Source organism: Oncorhynchus mykiss, chromosome 2, assembly GCF_013265735.2.
Source record: "Oncorhynchus mykiss isolate Arlee chromosome 2, USDA_OmykA_1.1, whole genome shotgun sequence".
NCBI lineage: Eukaryota > Metazoa > Chordata > Actinopteri > Salmoniformes > Salmonidae > Oncorhynchus > Oncorhynchus mykiss.
The window spans coordinates 32,988,481-33,011,096 of NC_048566.1; the positions used below are offsets into that span (position 1 = coordinate 32,988,481).

At 42.2% G+C, this 22,616-nt stretch overlaps 2 protein-coding genes across 2 annotated transcripts; one reads left to right on the forward strand and one right to left on the reverse strand.

Annotated features, from left to right (window-relative positions):
• The first annotated feature begins 353 nt into the window (after positions 1 to 353).
• Positions 354 to 13,526, forward strand: LOC110487479 (RNA-binding protein MEX3A). The gene is made up of 2 exons (XM_021559416.2): positions 354 to 911; positions 4,552 to 13,526. The coding sequence occupies exons 1-2, from the start codon at positions 488 to 490 to the stop codon at positions 5,676 to 5,678; spliced, it is 1,551 nt and encodes a 516-aa protein (XP_021415091.1). The 5' UTR covers positions 354 to 487; the 3' UTR covers positions 5,679 to 13,526.
• A 122-nt stretch (positions 13,527 to 13,648) lies between these two features.
• LOC110487493 (ras-related protein Rab-11A) lies at positions 13,649 to 22,478 on the reverse strand. The gene is made up of 6 exons (XM_036946207.1): positions 22,392 to 22,478; positions 22,125 to 22,181; positions 18,781 to 18,976; positions 18,133 to 18,326; positions 17,068 to 17,148; positions 13,649 to 15,407 (listed from the first exon to the last, which is right to left on the reverse strand). Exons 2-6 carry the CDS (start codon positions 22,162 to 22,164, stop codon positions 15,268 to 15,270), a joined length of 651 nt encoding a protein of 216 aa, XP_036802102.1. The 5' UTR covers positions 22,165 to 22,181; positions 22,392 to 22,478; the 3' UTR covers positions 13,649 to 15,267.
• Between the last annotated feature and the right edge of the window lie 138 nt (positions 22,479 to 22,616).

Below are 22,616 nucleotides of genomic sequence, written 5' to 3' on the forward strand. Positions count from 1 at the left end.
CCTACAGTAAAAAGACCGTTGCGGTCTTGCATTGCAGGGATGGGGAATGAGTAGCGTTGCTTGGATCTAACGCATGGCTGATATGGACAAAGGAAAGGTGGAGGGAATATTTTTTATTTTTTTTCCATACGTGAGGAAAAACGCGGGGGTTGGTTTCTGAGATGCCACAGGCTTGGGAACCTGAGACGGAATGGTATAACGGGAGGGCGGTGCGTTTTCTCTCAGCGAGGAGGGGAGTGTGTACCAGACGGGGTGGAGTGATGCATCGCCTAGCCCCTCTCCGTTCAGACGGCCTTGTGTCCCGTTTGCCTAGAGCTGAGAGAATACTGTATTGCAAGTAGGCCTATAGCAGACAGAGAGAGGGGCAGGTCTATGGGAGGGACTAGCGCAGAGGCAGAATTGGAAGGAGGAGGGGGCGGGGAGGCGGCACGGGTGCTGTTTCTCCAGTCTCTTTCCCCTGTCTTTGTCTCACACTCTTTTGTTAGCCATGCCTAGCCTGCTGGTTCTAGCAGGGATCATGGAGAAAAATGGGGGCTACGGCGGGGATCTAGCCGGCTCCGGGTACGGAAGCGAAGGTCTCCTAGTGCCACCCGACGAGGAAGAAGACGACTCCCGTGCCCTGAGGGTCGCGCTGGGCCAGCTGTCTCTACTGGGGCTTGGTGAAGGCGAGGACGGTGGTGGGGCTCCTGGAACTGGAGTACAGGATCGGAGTAACAATAACAATAACCATCACAACCATACCAATAATATTGGCGTAGGTATTGGTGACACAGGGCTTTTGCAAGGGAAGAACAAGTTATGTGTCCTGTACGAGGGTTCTTCAAGTGAGACGAAAGGACGAGGCTGCAACATAACAGAATGCGTCCCCGTGCCCAGCTCAGAACATGTGGCCGAAATAGTGGGGAGACAAGGTAAAGATTCCAACCAAATGTTCCTATTGAAAGTTATGTTGCAGTTCTGAGCTTAATGTGTCTCCCTGTAGTTTGTAGGGTGATTTGATAACGCTCTATAACTGTTACGTTAGCTGGTGTTATTGATATAGAAAAGGGAGTGGTGTTATTTTTTGTTGTATTCTTCTACACAGGCTTCCTTACCACTCTTTGGCATGGTAACAAATCTGTTTCAAGTTAACATACAGTGGCAGAAACTGCAACATTGTTGCAACTAGGCTCAGTTCTATTGTCCTTCTAGTGAATTTCAAACGTGGGGAGACACAAAGCAGGACTGTAACCGTTACCTCATGGGCGCATTATTCTACATCCAGCCATCAATGTCAGCTCACAGACGCACACTTCAGGCAGGGATAGCACTTGCTTCCTTTGTCGTCTGAACGCGCGAGACTGTTAAAAAAAACGCAACGTGCTGCTGGTAACGGAGGAATCTCGTTCGCCCTGAAATGTTTACAAATTATTTACTCTCATTATTGTGAATAGAGCTTGTATTTGAGTGACGTTTGATGTTTTCAAGCTGTTGTTTTCGTTTTCGTAAATTCAAATTATGTTAATTGTTTTTGTTGCTGACTGCCCCAGTGACACAATTAGACAATGGCAAGTGTGTTTCTCTATATTCTCTTTTCTTGAGCAGTTTAAAAGTGAATTCCCAGATTTAAGATGGATATATCTGTGTATTGAGTAATTGTCGAAGACCTCGACATGAACTTGAATGACAGCAGCTGTCAAACAAAGGTGTGAAAGTGAGGGGAGGGGTACCTTATTAGGCAGTGTTACCAGTAGACGCTTGGGATGATCATAGGAATCGAAGCGTGACTCAGCCAGAAGTTGGACCAACGTGTCGAGTTGAATGTTGTGTGGTTCTTATATTTTATGATATAAAATAAGAACAAATAATAACAAAATATGTTGCCTTTTTAAAACCTATTGCCCATATCAGACTGTAATATATTGATTCTCCAGATTGCTTGTAACCTGTACAACTCTCAGAACCAGCAACTTATTGCGTTGTGCTACATGGTTGTTTTTGTTTGACTGCACCTATTGTTGACTGGCTCTGTTGTGATGAGTCCAAACGATACAGAGGGGCTGGTTAGACAAGCAGGGATAAATGGATGGGTCGATTGTTGGTGGGTCAGAGGCACTGGGCATTAAAAGGGTGAGTCACACCCAAACCAAGGACTCCCTTACCTAATGGGGGGGTAAGGGAAACCAATTCAGCCAGTGGATCCTAATTCATGTTTTTGGGCTTACACAAATCCACAGGTTCCCACAATGTCAAGTGGGTCCAAGGCAGCAGAGACCATTTGCTTCAACTCCATTTTTTCCACAGATGTGGGGATCTGGTTTTTGTTGTGCCGTTAAGTGCCCTCATCTTCCTGTGCGTCTCCTGTTCGTTACTCTGAAGTGTTTTAATAGGGTAACTGAAGACAGCCGGAGGGTGGATCCAGTGAGCACAAGTGCAGCAGAGGGCTTTGTGTTGACTGAGAAATACTGATTTGGGGGATTGGGGATGAGCTCTTTTGATTCAGGGCCTCGTTAGTTAGTTCACATTCAATGCCCTCCTTCCCAGGGTCGACTACTGCCTGGTGAATCTGGCAAGTCAATGTCCCGTCCTGGAGAGGCGAATGTTATCATTTTCTCCTTTGTCAAAGTCATTTGAACTGATTCCGGGGGATGCTTTTTGTATCGTCTAGGGCTGTATTATTACGACTTTAGGTCAAGGGTGGGTTTGCTGTGCATGCGCCACTAACAATGCACACAGTACTGGAAAGCATGCTCTCCAAATGAAAGACATGGCATACAGTTGTGGAATGATCTAGAATGCTCTTTGTCATTTGCCTGAAGGAAATTGTAAAGGTTCCAGTGGAGTCCCTTTCTTTGTCTCCTCTGTTCATAGTTTTATGTCGCCTATTGGTCTCAACTTAAATATTCACCTTCCTGCTACAAAGGATCACAAAACCTTACATCTATCCTAAGTTAACACATGGTTTAATATAATAACATTGTGGTTATTGCATGAGTTATCACTGTCATACATATATGTTAAATAACTATCATACATATTATAAAGCCTGAGTGTTCCATCTAACACCATCATGCTTGAACCCCAACTAATATCACCACCGCCATCGTCCTCAATAAATAAATAATAAATGTAGTTTGAACTCTTCAGCCCTCAGAGCCTCACTGAGTCACTCAGTCAGTGCCATCCAGGCTTCTGAAGTTAGTGCCCTAGTAAGTGGGGCTATTTAGTAGCATTAGGGAAGCACATCTCCCTCGGTTAGAGGTGTTCAGACATTTGATCCACACTGCTAAAGTCCCTGCTCAGGGACTGCAGTTGAAAATAAGCAGGCTGGCTAAAACAGGCACTTTTATAGTAATGTTGATTAATGTGCACTGTCCCTGGTAAAACGACATTTTAATAAAGAAAGTAAAGTAAAGCGTGTTTAGGCTACTGATGTCATGGTGTGCTGTGATTTGTAGTGCTACTCAGAAAGACGAGCTGAGACCTGACCATTGAATAAATTGCTAGTTATTGTTACCAGACCACGGACATACATAAGCCTCTTAAAGTCACTGCTAAGGGGAGACACTCAGGGATTCTTAGGGGTGGAACATAAACTTGCATTTCAGAATGAGAACGGTAGCTGCACACCTGCGTATTTGTCACCACAGGCTGCCGTAGTGGGGCGTTGCATGCCGTTTCCTGTTGGGTGTAGTATCACAGGTGAGGCTGTGTTTACCATATCCCTCTTGACCTCAAGAGCTCTTAACCACCCTACTCTACAATTACTCATTTTTTATTCCCCTCTTGTATTATTACCTCGTCTCAGTAGTAGAGCCGAAGGTAATTTTACATGATATAGCATTAGCCTGTACTTTCTCAAATCTAGACTCTCGCTAAAAGCACTTAATATTGTCAGCTTTTACACACTGATCAAAATCAGAACATATGCACTGCAATAGATGACCCAAAAATGATGTATGTGTGGATCGGAGGTACCAGACTTGTCAGTTCAAAGAGAGGGGCAGGTTGTTCGTGGCAACACTGTTGAATGCATCCATAACTGTAGCCATAGCACAGAATAGTTCTGATGTCCTTTGGAAATGGGTACAATATCTCATCTGTTTAGCAATGTTAGATATAGGAAATCAAATAATGGGGTGTTCTACTTTGAGATCTACAGTCTCTTCAATTATTTCAGATTGTACAGCATATTGAGACTTGATGCCATGTGAAAACATGTGACTTAGTAATGATAATCTTGGCAGAAATGGGGGAAAAAAGTGTAATACTGTAAAATGTTGTAAAGGGGATAATGACTAGTGAACATTGCTGGACTGTCTAAAAACTCTGAAGTTGTGAGCATTTTAGACCAACATTTGCCATCTTTTAAAAAGGTATGTCAAAGGTCAACTATAAATTTAGTCTTTGTTTCCATAGAAGAAGAAAAAAACATTAAAAATTGCTTTGTATTACCATGTAGTAGAAACAATCTTAGCTATTCCAAATTCCTCATCTTTGATGAGTGTATCAGAAAATTGAATAAAAATTGTGTCCTTGGCTTTTTAAAAACTTTGTCTTTTGTTTCTGCAGGTTGCAAGATCAAAGCCTTGCGGGCCAAGACCAACACCTACATCAAGACCCCCGTGAGGGGCGAGGAGCCTGTGTTTCTCATCACGGGCCGAAAGGAGGATGTGGCCCTGGCCCGGCGCGAGATCATCTCTGCCGCCGAGCACTTCTCCATGCTCCGAGCTTCCCGCAACAAGCTGGGTGTGTCCTTCAGCGGTTCCCCGCCTGCGCCCCTGCCGGGCCAGACCACCATCCAGGTGAGGGTGCCCTACCGCGTGGTGGGGCTGGTGGTGGGGCCCAAGGGTTCCACCATCAAACGCATCCAACAGCAAACCTGCACCTACATCGTCACCCCTAGCCGAGACCGTGACCCCGTCTTCGAGATCACGGGATCACCTAGCAACGCCGAGAGGGCCCGTGAGGAGATTGAGGCGCACATCGCATTCCGAACGGGAGGTCTGCATGACCACAACAACGAGAATGACTGCTTGGGGCCGGATGGCGGCAGCCCTGTAGGCTCCGGGGGTCTGGAGAGCCGCCTGCAGCAGGTGTGGGGTCTGCAGGGGGGCCAGCGCAAGCCGTTGACCAGCAGCTTCCGCCAGAACTTCTCAGATGCCATGGTTGGAGGAGAAGGTGGTGGCGTAATCTACAGCAAGGGCAACTTCAACAGCCCTGGAGAGAAGCCCTGTTCCTACTTTGGCTCAGAGGGCACCCAGAGTTGGGGAGACCCAGACTACCCAAAACAGGTGGCCTTCTATGCCCAGCAGCGCTCCAAGAGCTTTGGAGGCCTGCCCCTGCCCCTGACCAGACTCTCTCCAGGCCTTCCTGACCCCTGTGGAGGGAACAACGGCAACTCCTCGGGCACCAACATCACTATTCTGTCTGGCTCTCCTCATGCCCAGGCCCGCCGTGCCCACAGCGAGCCAACCTCGGGCGCGGGGTTCCCTGGACGCCTCCCTGTACCGGACTCGCCACCAGCCATCCTCCGGGACTGCATGACCTGCTTCGAGAGCAAAGTGACGGCCGCCCTGGTGCCCTGCGGCCACAACCTCTTCTGCATGGAGTGTGCCATCCGCATCTGTGAGCTCAACCATCCAGAGTGCCCGGTGTGCCACACCCTGGTCTCTCAGGCTATCCGAATATTCTCCTAAAAAACACCACGTCAGTTTTTAACATTCGTTTTATCACAGTGTTTGTTCTACAATTATTTACTATTATTATTATTATTATTATACTTTTCTTTTCTCAGAAAATGTTTAAAAAAAACAAGCAGATATTTTAGAAGGCACTGCTTGCTTTACTAAAAAGTATAAGAAATATTTTGAATTTTTTCTTTTATATATATACATATATATTTTATAAAAGTTTTGTTTATAAGAAAAGTATAGTACCTAGCATTTTTTCAGTTTTTTTTACTGCTGCTGTTTTTCATTCACGAATCACAGTATGGGCGGAGTAGTAGGAACGTGAACATTTTACGATTCAGATTTATTTTACCATGAAGTGGTTTTATATGGAGAAAAGGAAGGAGGTGATCATTGAGGTTCAGTTTAACTCCCTGGTATCTTATCTGTACCTGAATGATATGGGAAGTCAAAATCAAACAGAAGGAAAAAGATTTAATCTTTCATTGCACCTTATAATCGTCTTAGTTTCGGATAGTCAGATTAATGATTGTCAATCATCCAGAAAAATGACGTAGCTGATGAAAAGGCAAATCCCTCAATGTGGCTCGAAAAAATGGAACAAGCTTTGATATTGTCATTGAAAGTCTAAATTTGTTCCAATCGAAGGACAGACTATTCCATCATTGTCATCTTTCTGACATTTGTGTCCCTTTACAAGCTCGTTGTTATACCTGGTAGTCCTCCCTAAACACCTGTTAGAATGGTAACAATATGGGACAGCAGACAAACGCCTTTCTTTATGCAGATATGTCTTACAGATTTCCTTTTTCACAAAGAGGTGAATGAATGAATGCTACACATTGTATTGCTGAAATATCACTGCAGTTTGGTGAAAAGTTTCAGCGATGCCTGTTCCTCGTGGCACTTGAAAAGCATGTTTCTTTCACCGGTGTTAAGCACTGATTTCATTTGTGAGGTCAAAAGCCTTGGAATTCGTCCAGTTGGCTAATTTGGGAGATCCGTCTCCCCGATGGACTAATTTCAAAGCCAACTTATACCCACTTTATTGTCTTATGTGGTAATTTAGCTGTTATCTGAACGATGTAGGACAAAAACGAGAGCCACTTTTGACAGGCATCTCTCTGAGGTTTGCGCAGTTAGAGCGTTAGCCATTAGAGTGGACAGAAGCTGAGGAAAACACTGAGCTGTTCTCTGAATTGGTAATAGAGTGTGCCTAAATGGGCAAAAAGCTCCTAGAATACAGTACCACCATCCACAGAGCTCCCTCGCCACCCCCGTCCAGCAGCTTTGTATTTTAGCTCAGAGGCCTCTAATTATCAGAGCTGTGCAGAAGCAGGTGTTTAATAGCCCCCTCTTTTTCTATTTTCTTTGGGAGTGGCTTAACCCCCCCCCCCCCCGCCCCGCCCCGCTTACTGTTCGATCGTTGGCTGTTGAAGGTAGTAATGACTGCAGCTGACCCAGAATGCATTGCCTCCCTGAGTGGGGCGTATTGTCTGGGCCCAGCGGTGGCGTGGGCCCGGAGTGCTCGGACACGGCCCGGAGAGACTCATTGATAATTAGGCAAATTGGCCGGTCCAGGTGCGGACCATGTGGCGACCCTGGTGCTGAATGGGGGGGTGAGACAGAGTCCCGGCGTGGGCTGCTGACCGCCCCACCCCTCTGTCACAGGCACAGAAGGTCCAGTCTGGGTGCAGCTGGGCGAATGGGACCCCTCCTTCCATATCCCCCTCCCTCTTTCCTTCTCTGCTGCTCTGAGCTATCCCTACTGGGGAGAGGGGCCTCCTTTGTCCCAACACTCAGGAAAAAAGCAGCATATGAAAGAAAGAGACCAACTGAACAGGCTGCCAGCTCTGAAATGAGAGTGAGGGGACTTTGCAGAAAGAAAGGATATCTACAGTGTCAGTAGATTCAGTAATTACCTAGTGTACAATTCTGACACACAGATCCAATTCTTTGAAATGCCCCACTGAACTAGATGTCTCCATGTGTTCTCAATAAGATAAGGGTATGAACACATGCAGACATATATCATTTAAGAGTATGAGGAGTCTGATCACTTGGAGTTCATCGTCCCCCCAATTTGGATGGAGGCCTTTGTGACAGAGAGCGAGTGCAGATCGAAGTTTCCATAGAGAGCCCCCCCCCCCCCCCCTTTATCTCCTGTCTGTATGGGACATCCTGCAGCTGCCCACTCACCACAGACACACAGGCTTAGCCAATGGCAGGCTAGCACTGGGCCTTCAGAATGAAATCAGACAATTGTAATTGACAGGAAAGCGGAGGAAACGCCCCATTTAGCCACCACTCATGCTGAATCAAATTACACACCCTTTGCCTCTGCCTTAGCCCCAGCCTGGGGATTTCAGAGGGAGGGAGGGGGGATTAGAGCCGTTGGAGGATAAGAGGGGGGCTTTTTGGGGTGGAGAGAGAGAGAAGGCTGCTCTCAAAGAAAAGAGAACCTGCAGATCTAGTCTTTGTGAGAGGGGTAGTTAGAAGGCTGCTGCCTCATGTTTGCTGGTGGTGGCAGGTGAACAAGGACATGCTGGTGATTCAGCTGGTCTCCCACTAACACTGCATCAGATCGCTCTATTAAGTTGTTTTTTCAGGAGAACTCTTTTGCTCAACTTTTGTCCATCAAAATATAATGAATAGTTACAATAGACTGTTGTCCCTAGTCTAGGCAGCAACAGAGCCCCCCTTTCCCCCATTGTATTGTCAGCAGACCACTCCTGTTGTCCATGGACTGTGAAGAAATAGAACTGTACTTTCAGAGTATCTAAATTCTATTACATATTTAGAAATTAATTGACTATTTATTAATGGGGAGAACTGCACAGTGGTTTGGTCTGAACTGTCAATGACAATTTCAAGGCAGTATAACGCTGTTAACTGAATATAGTATTTTCTATTCTTTTTTATTTTGTTTTAAGCCTGAATATTTTGTATTAAAAGATAAATATTGCTTTCACTTTGGCATGAAAGTTTAGTGACATACAGTAGGCCTTCAATAGTATTGCCCCTTAAAAAAACGTTCACGTAACTATTTGTCAGAAAAGAATGTGAATCAACCGGGTTGGGTGGGGTTAAATGGAATTGGGAAATTAGGCTCTTAAACCCTTTACATTAAAATATAGAGTAAAGCACCTTATTATGAGAAAACACATATAATTAATACCAAACCGACCACTGATGGTGAATATTTCTTCATAGATTTTGAAAGACATGCACATAAGGTTTCCCTATCATGTTTTTATAATATAATTATTGTTATTCCTTGTAGTAGTGGTATTATGGGAAACCTCTCATCCATTCAGTCAGTACTGATGACTTGGTTGAGTTTGCACTGGTTTAATGTAGAGGGCTTTTTAGAGAGTCTCACTGTTTTAGAGGCTGTGGGAGAAATTTGCATTGTGCTTTATGAGAAAGGATTCTGCGCATCTGTGTATATATATATATCAGTAATTTACATCCAGTCAAATGCCTGCTATATAAGTGGGATTTTGATTATTTTTACAAGGTGAAAATATCATTTTGAATTTGTTTGTTTATGGACTTTTAAGATCACTTTGATTTATATATATATATATATAATGTCCCCTCATCCTTAAACATAAAGTATATTGATAGGCTACTTATATGTATGGATCTAATAAACTTAAGCATTTCATCAAGTCAAATATATAGATAAGAATACCACAATACCACATACTGTAATGATGAATACAGGGCTGTATTGATGTTTCCACTGACATATACCAATACATTCTCTCAAATATGTGAAGACGTGTTCTAAAATATTCCTAGGTCCTTTTGGATGAATCAGGTTTTATGTACATTAGGATGAAAAGCAATAATGTCAATACTGCAACAGTAAACAAAAGAGCCAGTTTAGTAAATTCATAGAATTCAGCACCATCCATAACGCAAACTTGATTCATTTGAATATTATTCAATTTTTGGTTAATATCTTCTAAAAATGCATATGGATTTATGCCAATGTAGGATGAGAAATGTAATTAATTAGTAACAGTTTCAGGCACAATAGCATGTTTTTGTTGCTTTCCTACGTCTTGCTTTTAGTAATTTTTGACTGCTTAATCCCGTCTTTTTAACATTGAATATTAATAAGACTGCAAGTATACCTCAAATACAGGGTGTGCCAACACCAGTGCAACCTCAAGAGTTCCTCCTCTTAGTATCTGTGGAATTTTGAGATCACAATACCTATTATTTGGAAGAAACCAATTGCATTGTATAAGTAAGCTTTCAGTGTAAACATACAATGCTTTTCAGGAACATAACATGAACAATTGAGGCATTTCCTGTCTGTCGAAAGCAGGAAGTCATAACTTAAATCACAAACTAAAGTAGACACAATGGCAAGACAGAAGGTTGGATTATTTCCATAGGATCTATCTAAGACCTCTTCCATATGAACGTATACTGATGCCCAATGCATTGAGCCAATCATTTTCATCACTTGGGAAAGTAGCATTTATTTAACATGTATTACTCTGTATTTATTCATGTTTAGGGAGAAACGTTTATAGTTACCATAAGCATATCATGAGAATATATTTCAGTTTTTAGATTGGTTCCAAAACATATGTAGCTGATTTGATGGCACAATTTAATTATTTCTTTATGCTATCTGTTATAAGTAGTCATTATCCAGCATTTAGCTGATTTAAAATAAAAGGTCAAAAGGTAGCCAAAGAACAAAACCTTGGAAGAGGTTCGAGGACATCTATAGAAATTATATTGCTAATCGTAAGCTTACAATTCTACGAATGTTAACACATTTCGACCTTATCATAGTTTGGATTTATTGATGAAGGTGTCTGAGGTCAATACAATAATAATCAGCTTTTGTTTTTAATAACCCGCTAGTGATAGTTTTGTCCAAAGTCATACAGCATACAAGCTTCAGTCAATATCTGTGAAATGGAGCTTGTCTCAATAAAGACATCCTGTTTCAGTTTGGTCTTTTTTTATGCTACAGTAGCTTCAGTGATCAACTATCCAATCACTGCCCAAAGACACCAGTCCTAATGCGTCACCCTCTTAAGTTGTATTTATATTGGTATTATTGCCAACGTAGATTTATGAATAATGATGTCTATAAGTTGTTTCATCACAGCTCTTAATATGAAAACGCTAGACTTGTCTTAGGAAGTTTATGTTTCTTCAGAATGGGGCAGGGACACATAATAAATGAGAAAAATAAGGGTTAGAAATTTGTCTTTGTTTACAATTCTGTTCAAATTCATGTTGAATTTCAGCTGAAGGGCTAGATTTGTCTCAAAGACCCCAGACTGAACAATAGTTTAATGATGCATAAGAAAGTTGTTAAGATTACACAAATACCCTGCAGTACCTTTGTTAGAGTTCAAAAATAATACTGCGGTTTTAATTTAATATTGTTTCTAGTTAACTTTATACTCCATGTCGAAGTATGATAGCTGAAGTTTAGTCCAGTACATAAGAGTAAAATTAAGATCCCATGGCATTAACATATTTCATCAACATAACCACAAGGTGTATAAAAAGCTTTAAAGAAATTAAGATGGACATATTTAATTCCATATATTTACCTTGAGGTGTAATTGATATAGAAATTCAAATAATGACTGTCTTATAAGATGAGGTATAGCTTGATATATGCACCCAGTCACCCAGTATATGAAGTACTCCACTTCCTTTAGTGGAGAAACAAAGATGGCGGTGAGAACTCTTAGGGGGATGTCTATTTCATTAACTTTTTTTTCAATTGTTAGTGTTCTTTATAATATATTAAAGTAACCGTAGAAACTATGAACAGTTTTCTTCTCTTTAACAAATGTACAACTCTTTATGCATTATGTATAACAATAATAGCACCCCTTTCAAGGAGTGATAGGAAATCCTTTAAATTGACGCACTTAAGCAATTATTCTGACCTATCATAATCACAAGATGAGCAAGTAATGCATTTGAATGTAAAATAAATTACCATTGCACTCTTTTTACCTTTTGGTTTATACATTTTAAAGTGAGCTGGAAAGAATTTGTGAGAAGGTTTCACCGCAGTCTATAGAGTTCTTCCAAATACATTTATAGAAAGCAACTTTAAAAATGAATATTATTACAGTTTCTTAAATCTATTTTGCTAACATGGGTTATTATTTCATAGAAAGACGAGGATTAAGTCAGTTTCAGGATGTTATTTATGAAAATCTTAAAATGAAGAAAACATATTTATGAGTAACCTCAAGAAATGTGTTTTTTTAATTAAAAATACAAGAAGTTAATATATTTCTAAACACAGGAAAGTTGGTTTCTACTAACGGTTAAAAAAAATAAAATACGTTTTATTTATGAAAGTTATGGACTCACCTCCACACTGTATTTCATTGTAAATGAAATATAAGCTGATGTGTGTTCCCCATAGCTTATATTTTAACTTCCGATATGCACTATTTAAAAGAACACCCGTGCATTCACAGTGGAATTATGACAGAAAATAATATAATATTTTTAGGATTTGGAGGTATTTTAGTCACTGAGCATCAATATTGTGCCTCAATTACACATGTATTTCTTGCATCAGCACTCTCTCTATGCTGCTTGCTTACATTTTCCCCTTTGACTAACCCCATACTGACTGGCCCCATTACACATTTCCTCTGGAGTCTTAACTTGCTTTTATTAATCTCTAACTTTTTATGCTAACACAGCTTCAGTTGTGATTGCAATGCTGAGAACGAGTGATTCAGGTGTCCCACAGGGGCACATGTTAAACACATTCAGATAAACACATTCATATGTCTACTACTTGGGACCCTTTGTGATTGGTAAGGCAAGAGAGGACATCATCAAAGCCTTAATGAATGATTACCTGAAAATTGGGCTCAAGTTTCTTCTTGAAAACATGACAGGCTGAGAACTGAGCTGAGTGATCAATAGTTTAGCACATAGGCACACTGTGTAGTAGATCTATGGTAACCAGCCACACACACACACACCAACACATTCATATCCGTACTAGTTTGCATGTATCTTGTATGGTCACCTAGACTGGATAAACACCACAGATCCTTTGTGTTTGGTTTTAACACAAGGGGTCTGGGGCTGGTTGTTCCTTGTAGATTTTCATAGTTGGCGCCCCTTCAGAAAACAGAAAAGGACAAGTGTTTCAGGTGAAGCAAAGAGAGGCCGTTTCTGTCCCCATGTGACACGGTCAGTATTTGACCCTTTTCATTTTCTCATCCCAGTTCTATAAAGAGGGAAGGAAAGCTTGATTGTCATTCCTTCACATATGGATGAACCTAAAAATGTATTTATTTAATCTCAAAACTAGGTAGTTAAAAGTGAATATTTGTCGTACAATTCAACATGTCAGGACGGTATTTTCCGCCACAACTGACTGAAGCAGGGGGACTGAAATGACCTTCACGTCGTCCTCTTCTGAAGGGGCCACCGCAGTCTGACAGTCTTTGGTAGTGTTTCTTCAGATTCTCCCGGCACCGTAGAAGTGTTTCATACCGGTCTTATAGTGGTCTTAGTGCATTAGTTTTGGGTCAGCATCTCCTGGCTTTAGTTTCTGGTTTCTCTGTGATCAGTGAGAGAGGGTTTGCCATGTGGCTGGCCGTCACTTTGATAAAATAAAGTCTTCTTTGAACTGTTACAGTGTGTCATGCCCGCAAGAGGCATGTGATATTGCAGGTTTATTTCTTAGCACATGTTTTTGTGAATAATTTGATATTTTATTATTGTATCTGCGCCATATTAGTTTTGGTTTCTGTTTTTTTTTTTTTTTCAAAGATTCAAGATGTATTGTAAATGTTTCTAATAAAACAAAAATGAAATCATTTCCGATGGATGCTCTGCTTTGAGTATTTAAAAAAGTTGCAGTTATGAAATGGCAAACAATTACCATACAGTAACTCCACAGTATGCCATTTTTCAATGAAAAGTAGGCACAAGGCATAAAATAAGGAGCAAGACTTAAGAAATTACATTTATTTATACATATGCAATCTAAATATACACATGAGAATTAAATGTTTTAAAAACCTAACCTTTACTACCCAATTTACTATTGGGAATGCCACAAGGGTGAAAAAAACTCAGCAGGATAATGACTGTTCACACTGTGAACCTTTTGGCTGTGGTAATGGCACCCTGAAACTTTCCCCACACCTCCCCTCTTTTGCCAATCTATCAGATCTATAAGGGCTAGCATCCTCCGTAGTGCTTACTCTTACCAACATGACAGAACTACACACACCCAGAAAAAAGAGAAAATAAAACCATACAAAGAGACCTGGGATACTCTTATGGGATATCCCAGAAGGCATGATACTGTTCCAGTTACAATGGAGTTAATTTACAGTAAAACAAGCCGTCTTGTGTACATCAGAGACCCAGCAGCGGGCAAGGCTGAGTGCCCTTACTACCCATCTCTTGCAACATGAGCTGTCCATCCATCCAGGACAGCAGGGAGGGCTCCACTGAGACCATGGTATATGACCAGCACCACTACAACCAATATCCCCCCATCACCCTCCCATATCTCCACAGCCACAGGGAAAATGACAGCAATTCAGGTAAAACAGAAAAAAAAGGATGGTTCACAGCGGTAAAGGAGCAAGACTGGTTTGTTAGCAAAGAAGATAGGCCTGTGAGAGAAAAATTGCTGCGCACAAAGTACTTTGTAATGGGTTTCATCAGAAGAGCAAACTTTATTATGTGTAAAGACAAAGGGAAGTCGAAGTGCACTGATAAAATGGACATGAAAAGTTCTCCACGGACCCCCATTTTGTGCAGTTTAGATTGGCCTGACATTCGACCAGGTACATTTGGGATGAGATGGCATAACTCCTCGTTTCCCCATTAGCCAAGGGTAGTTACATTTAATAACTCCCTCATAAAAGGATTTGATTACCAGTGAAATCAAGAAAAAAAAGATAGAGGACACCCTTCATATATAGTAAGCAGCTTCAGATCAAACCCACCCAGTGTTGCATGTTAGCACATACCCTTTGGTCAAAGAAGACCTCAATATATAGTGTTAAATAAATATCATTGGGACAAACTCAAATAAGTTTGGGAGGAGCTGACTGACAATGGAGAGGGGGGGGGGGGGGGGGGGGGTTACACTTCAGTGAAGTCAGGTCTTCACTGCCGAATCTTATTGCCCGTTTGCTATTGAATTGGGTGTGTTCACAGGCTTATTAATTGAGCTGACAATGGGCGGGGATCAGTTCACAATGAGTGAGACAAAAACTGTGTAAAGATATGGCGGACCATGCCCTAACATGCTCAATTTCTCAATTCATGTAAATGAATTCAAATCATGTCCTCTTTCATATTTAAAACCGATCAAGTCAAGGCATAACCATAAAGCTTATTGAATTAAATGGGGACAGACTTCAGAAGAAACAATGCAAAGAGGCTACAGAAACACTCGGTTGCCCCCCCCCCCCCCCCTTTGTATCTCTCCCCTTGTTTCTGTCTGCCTGTATCCTTGTCTCTAGGTTTCTCTTCATCTCCCAGTCCTCCCTCTCCGTCTACCTGTCTGTCCCTGACTCTCCCTGACGGTGGTGAGGCCTCAGTTGTTCTGGCAGCAGGCACTCGACTTGGCAGCGTTCTGCGTGGGCTGCACCGTGATCGGCACCACATTGGAGTTGGGCGAGAAGTCGGTGTCGCTGCGGCCCGTCATTTGCCTCTGGGACACAATGTTGTAGATGGCTGCAGGAGACAGACAGAGACAAGTGAGAACACAACAGTCGCTGTTGGGTTGTTAGGTGATGAGAAAGGGAGTGTGTTTCGTCAAACACTACAGTGGATACAAAACTCACAACAAGATGGTAATGCAATGGGGACCTAACAGCATTTCACTTTCCAGGGTTGTGTAAATAAATACCAAAACAAACATAAAAATGGAGACAAGTTGTCATAGAAACCAGCAGCACCCTGTGGCTCCTAGGGACTGAACTTCTGCACCTTTCCTAGGATTACTCGAGTCTGGCATGCAAAACTAACTTCAGACTGACTCATACATGCCACTGACTGATGGTGAATCCCCAAGTCACTTCCCCGCCTCTAAATTAGCAAGAGCTTGAAAACGAGCAGACAAGATGACCTAAACTAACCCTTGATCTGGTATTTCAACAACTGGCTACAGTCAGCATGCTTCCCGGGTCAGGGAGTCTCTAGTTCAATTCCTACATGGCTGTGTTTGAGCACTGTTATGCACTCTGTTCTCCTCTCTTAAATTAGCTAATTAGAACTATCATTAGCTCAAGTTTCTATGAATGAAACATTTGTTGAAGAGTAGAATTACTAATTGTACAAATGCAGGGAGTGGGAATTGTATGTGGAGGGGGAAAGCAGAACACAAATAGCAGGGAGCATGCTGACAGCCATTTATCAACTGATTTTAAGGCCTCAGTGAGAGGCTTGTTCGTCAGACACTCTTGGGTTTTTGAGTTGGCCGTTGCTAATTTTCTATTTTATGGCGGCCACGCATTAACAAGGGCCTTTCTAAGGTGTGGCTAATACGTCACTAAGTTGCTCTTGTAGAAGTACTTAATGTGAGTTGTTCTGGGTATGAGGGACTAAATTGTGTCTTCCTAAAACGATGAGACATCTGGAAAGCTCATATTTGCATTCCAATGTACATATTGCAACCAGACCCAAAATAAATGCTTTAGTGGTTTCCTGACAAACATCAGATCTGATTGAGGATCACACAAAGTGTGATTGTCTGAGTGTCCTTTGAGCATGCCAATTACAGATGCTTTTGACCTTAATAAAAATGTCAGGTCCTGTTCAATTTACTGCAGAGTAATCTTACAGTAGAGGCCTCGTAATAACCTGGATTTTGCTGCCATCTATTGGTGGAAGATGAGTCACCGCTGAACAAATGGAGTACAAATAAATAAATATATATACACTAAAGGAACGTTTGGCATGGCCGTTAATATAAGATGATGTGTGAAGGGGGGGCCTTTACGTGGACAAGTGACTCTTTTTAAGCCTTTTAAGTGTTAGAGTAGGCCAGCTCTTTCACAGGATTGATTTCACCATTGATTTCAAAGTTGAACAAACCATAGAACCCTATACATAAAAAATAAATGTAACAATTTCCATCGAAAATGTTACAAAAACATTTACAGGAAGAACTGTGTAGATACAAAGTTTAGTAACATAATAAAACTGAGGGAGATTTTACCATAATTCTGCAGTTGTTCCAATAATAATTTACTGATTAATAATCAATGGTTTATGTTTGGCAACCATTTTAAAGTGAAAAATTGGAGTAGCAGTGTAATTCCGTAACGATGGAACCGCCCCTTGTTAAATTCACAAGCAGTTCTAGTGTATATGGTAGGCTGTGTACACTAACCTGTGAGAATGGTCTGGAAAGCCAGCTCCACATTAGAGGAGTCTAACGCCGAGGTCTCCAGGAAAGACAGTCCATGCTTCTCTGTGGAAAGTGGATATTTTTTTTGTTGTTTGTTTTTATAAAAAAAAAAAAATTAAACTCAGGCATTATTCATTGTCCGTACTAGTAGGCACTTCATAAAACAGCCATCCAGTCATTATACGTCACCAATGAGGCTATTTTCAACAGCCACCACAGAATAGGCTAACTGATAAAAATGACATGATGTCGATGACCCTTTCTAGTCGTGCTGCATGAGCCAACCCTGGTGACAAATCAATAACAGAAATTGAACGGGAGCCTGTGGTATCACATGGCATGCTTGTTTACTCTACGCAATGACGTATTCTAGAACAATTCCATTCAAGAACAATTCCATTCATTCATATATAGGCACTCTTATCAAGAGCAATTTACAAGTCAGTGTATTCCATGCATGAAATAAGACTCAAGGTCATAAGTAAACACTTGAACCATTATGCAGAGCTACAAATGATAAGTGTGATAAACTGGAAATGTCACATTGGAGTGTGTAGAGTAGCTAAAATCAACAGTCATAATGGAGCCAAATCAACTGGCTTTTTTTCCAATTGCTGGGGATGTGCATTCAGAACCAGAAACAGCTGTTAATCACTGACAGAGGCAGCCTGATAGGAGTTCTGTTGTCTCCACATCAAAGAGCAGCCCTAAGGGGGAAGTAGACAGTGACAGAGAGTGGAGGGCATTCCCTTGTCCACTGCGAGGCTCAGGTGCATCACTTTCCCCAGGCCCAGATTATTTTTGAAATGTGTTTGAAATGCCCTTGTGCCAATAGGGAAAGCAAGATTATGGTAATACTTATCAAAAAAATGGTATTGTGTTGTTCAACTTGCCGCATCGCTTTATATCCACTGCTATCGCGAATAAAAAAGTAAAAATTATTGAGGGAGAAACAACTCTCCTGTACTGTCCCCTTGGCTTGTAATGCTGTAGTAGAATCAACACAAACAGATCAAGTAGCTATAAAACTAGTTGATGTAAGGGTACCTGCCAAGGCCTTGGCCTCGTCCGTGGGCACGGCCCTGAGGTGGCGCAGGTCACTCTTGTTGCCCACCAGCATGATGACGATGTTGCTGTCAGCGTGGTCCTGCAGCTCCTTCAGCCAGCGTTCAGCGTTTTCATACGTCAGGTGCTTGGCGATGTCGTACACCAGCAGAGCCCCCACTGCCCCACGGTAGTACCTACACAGGGGACAGGAGAAGGGAACTAAGTGTTACTGGGAGCAGCTGAGCATTGGCTGAGTCAATGGAGTGGTAGATTTAGTTTGTCGTTCCCTACATGAAATGCTATTGCATACATCATAAGCAAAGGACTCAAAGTTGTCAACAAGATGAGAACATTAGTAAATTAGCAGAAGTAGGCTGGAATGTTCTGTACACACAAACATCCACAATGGCTGGGTTTACACAGGAAACCCAAGTCTGATATTTTTTCTATTAGTCAGTCATTTGACCAATCCCATCAGATCTTTCAGAGCTCATTTGTGAAAAGATCTACAGGATTGGTCAAATGACCAATTAGTTAAATAAAGATCAGAATTGGGCTGCTTGTCTAAATGTTGCAAATATGTCAAAAGATGCCTGGCAGACAGACAAAACAGAGATCTCTATGCGTGCAAGCTGTGTTAATACTCACGCGGAGGTGATGGCTCTGTAGCGCTCCTGTCCTGCCGTGTCCCAGATCTGGGCCTTGACGGTCTTGCCCTCCACATGGATGCTGCGCGTGGCAAACTCCACCCCAATGGTGCTCTTGCTCTCCAGGTTGAACTCGTTACGGGTGAAGCGGGACAGCAGGTTACTCTTCCCCACTCCAGAGTCCCCAATCAGCACCACTGGAGCACAGAGAGAGGAGCGAGGGCATGAGTCAGAGACACCACCAGAATAACGATACAATATGTTACCCACTGTACAAGTGTTGACAACTTGTTTCCTACGATGTAGGAATAGGAACACTCAGTGGCGGTAAAACAGGTCTGACAAAGACAATCATGGTAGAAGAGATGACAGCTCCTGATTGGGTCTAAGAGCATTGTGCCATGTGTCTGCTGCTCTGTTAGTGATTAACGGTCTACTGAGAGGGCCTGACTGTACTTGACTGTAGTTCAATAAACAATATTTGTGCAAAACAGGCCATCTGGCTTGTTTTTGCTATAGACAAAAGACCCACGACACGAAGTTTCAAACTTTGTGAGGGAGCGCCTAGGCTAAGTATGGTCATGAATGACCAAAGATTGATTTAATTGACCAAGAAGATGATGCCATGTGAAGTTCAGCTTATTCACTTTGCAGCACCACCTCTGAACCCTGCCCTTGTGCCAAATGTTTCATTGCTCCATATGTTCCCGTTTTGACACCCATTAATTTCCAAACATAAACGGGGGTGTGTTGGGAAAGAGGATTTTACAAGGATTGAAATCCAGGTGAGTCAGGAGGAAAATCCTAAACTCATAAGCTCACCACCTTGTTATTAGGAAATAGGAACTGGTTGTGTGTTGACGAGGCCTTATTGACACATCTCCCACAGAATGTAGGCAAAGCTCATCACATGAAAATACTACAGTGGTGCAGCAGACACAGGTAGAAACCTGCCTACCAATTGACAATTGCGCCGACTGACTCAAGCTAGGAGAACCTAACAAAAGTGAACTTGTTCCACAGGCAATTCATCGGCAACTCTCCATATAAGTTAGTAACATGAGAACTGTGACTTTGTAGTTCCAAGAATATCCTTGTCAGCTGCAAGAAGGACTCTGAACTACAATTCCATTAGATTAGCCTATCTTCCGGTCACGCTATCTGGTAACCGTGATAATACGGTGGCTGAGGAACAAACAAAAGCATTATGCAACTTTTAGTGTACTTGTCACCAGAAACATAAGATCACCAATTTAGGCTACGGTATTGTGTAGGCTGCATTTCAGAGTTCTAAAGCTACAACCATTATTTCATTATTGGATGCCATCATCACATAGCTTAGGCCTAAACAGTCTATTCCCTCTTCCTTAAAAATCTCAATTCTGGCCTCCCGAGTGGCACAGCATCACAGTGCTAGCTGTGCCACTATAGATTCTAGGTTTGAGTCCAGGCTCTATCGCAGCCAGCCAAGACTGGGAGACCCATGGGGCGTCGCACAATTGGCCCAGAGTTGTCTGGGTTAGGGGAGGGTTTGGCCAGCAGTTAAGTCCTTGTTTCATCATGCACTAACAACTCCTGTGGCAGGCCGGGAGCCGTGCACGCTGACACGGTCACCAGGTGCACAGTGTTTCTTCCAACACATTGGTGCGGCTGGCTTCCAGGTTAAGTGGGTATTGTGTCAAGAAGCAGTGCGGCTTGGTTGGGTTGTGTTTCGGAGGATGTACGGCTCTCAACCTTCGCCTCTCCCGAGTCCGTAACCGGAGTTGCAGCGATGAGACAAGACTAACTACCAATTGGATACCACAAAATGAGGGAGATAACAGGGTACAAAAAATATATATCTAAATTCTATTTCCCAATACAGTATAAATAAGTTATTTTAAGTAGGTCTATCTTATCTAGAAGTCAAATCAACAAGAAAGCATTTCATTATCTGTAAAGAGAGCACTCAGTTTAAATAAGCACTCAGTCATTTAAACAAGAAAGCTGGTCAACTTGCTGTGCAACATTTACAGGCTCCTTGTTGGAAGCAGTGATTCAACCACTCACCTGACTGACTCATGCCTAAACAGTGAGGGTGCAGTAAAGAAAGAAACTAAACGCAGGAAACTGGAGGGGGAGGAACCTACTGGTTATGTGGCCTACTGACAGTCCTCACATTAGGCTCTATGGGGCAGTGCATTCTAGCTGTGTAGCACTGAATTCAGATAATTGTGATATTTGGCCAGCACCAAGGTATTTTATCTGAAAGTGAAGTTATGCTCATCTTCCCTACTGTCAGAGCCCTTCTGTATAGGGACACACACACTCACTTGAATCATGCAGGTCTTTCCAGTTTGACAACGCATGTTCAAATGTAGAACCCCAAACAAACAAAGGACACTGTGCACTTTATTTCCCTTGTCCAGGACAAAACAACCCACAATGAAAGTAGTTAGTGTAAGTAAGTACAGGGGAGCAGTAAGTATCCACTATCATTGTAAAATACCAATTGTTGCTGTATTCTTACAAATGTAGGCCTACACATTCTCATATGTAGGCCAAACAATAGGCTACAGTGCATGTGCACAGAAAAGTCTGGGAAAGGTACGACTAGACAACATAGAACCCAAGGACCAGACAAGTCATGTTGAGAAGGGGCCAATAAGCTTTCACTCTATGCTATCGGTTAGATTAATTAGGTATAATTTGGCCAAGGTCATCTTTACTCCACTTCATTCAGATGTAAACAGATCATGGAGATGACCGCTTTCTCTAAACCCAGAGTGACCCACCACGACACCAGGTCAATGGAATGCCTACAAACAGAATAGTGCTTAAAGGCTAAACCATGTGGTCACTGGTCACCTTAGGGCAATCGGTTTGAGTAAATATATTTTGAGGTGTCATCCTGCCATAATCAGTGGGCTATATGACTCCTGTTGACCAATACTTCCTCTCCTGATGATTGCGTCATAGGCCTACCACAAGATGACTAAACAGATGTCACTTTGGATAGCTTACATGGTGCTTATTAAATGTCTGTGCAGTGAGTGCTGTTGCAATCAACTAGCCTACTACACAGTTGTATCCACATTTCTACTGAATTGAAACAATAGTTACAGAAATTCAGAGTGAAGTTGTTACTATAACTGCTACGCATTACCTTATGTCATTGAGAATTGATTTTGGCAGCGCTCGTTACGTAGTTACAGCAACACAGTCCGATTACTTTTGACAGGGCGGAAGCGGCGACAAAATAAATGTATTATATTGAAATCGGTGTGGCGCTGAACCGACTCTAGGTCGAAATGACTACACTCACGACATGGCAATGCCCTAGTAAAGTATCGTAAACACACTCACCTTTGAAAAGATAGTCATATTCGTCTTCTCTATTCGTCATTTCTTCAACGTTTCTACCTATGGAATGTGAAATGTTCAAACCCTCCCGTGGTGGTTTCTCTGTTCAATTCGACAAAACTTATTGACCATTTATCTCGCAACCGACCGCTTCGGTAGAACGAACAACCGGGTCAAAAAGATAAATTATCACTATGTCAACGTCTCTAATATATTATTCGACTATAGGTCTCATATTTGACTGTGAAATTTTAAAAGACAACAAACTACCTTTCACAAACTTTCGACTCCTCTTCCCTACCACTTGTAATTTGCCATTTCCGAGCGACGTAACATCGAGTTTCTAGCCCCGCCCTTTACCCAGTTTCGACTGGCCAATCGACGACAGATACCGGTCACTGGCTTTCCTGTGATTGGTCTATTTTGTTGTCATTCATGATTTGCCTCCATTGAGCCTACTCATCGCCTCTTGGGTGATGTCTTCAGTCTCAAGCC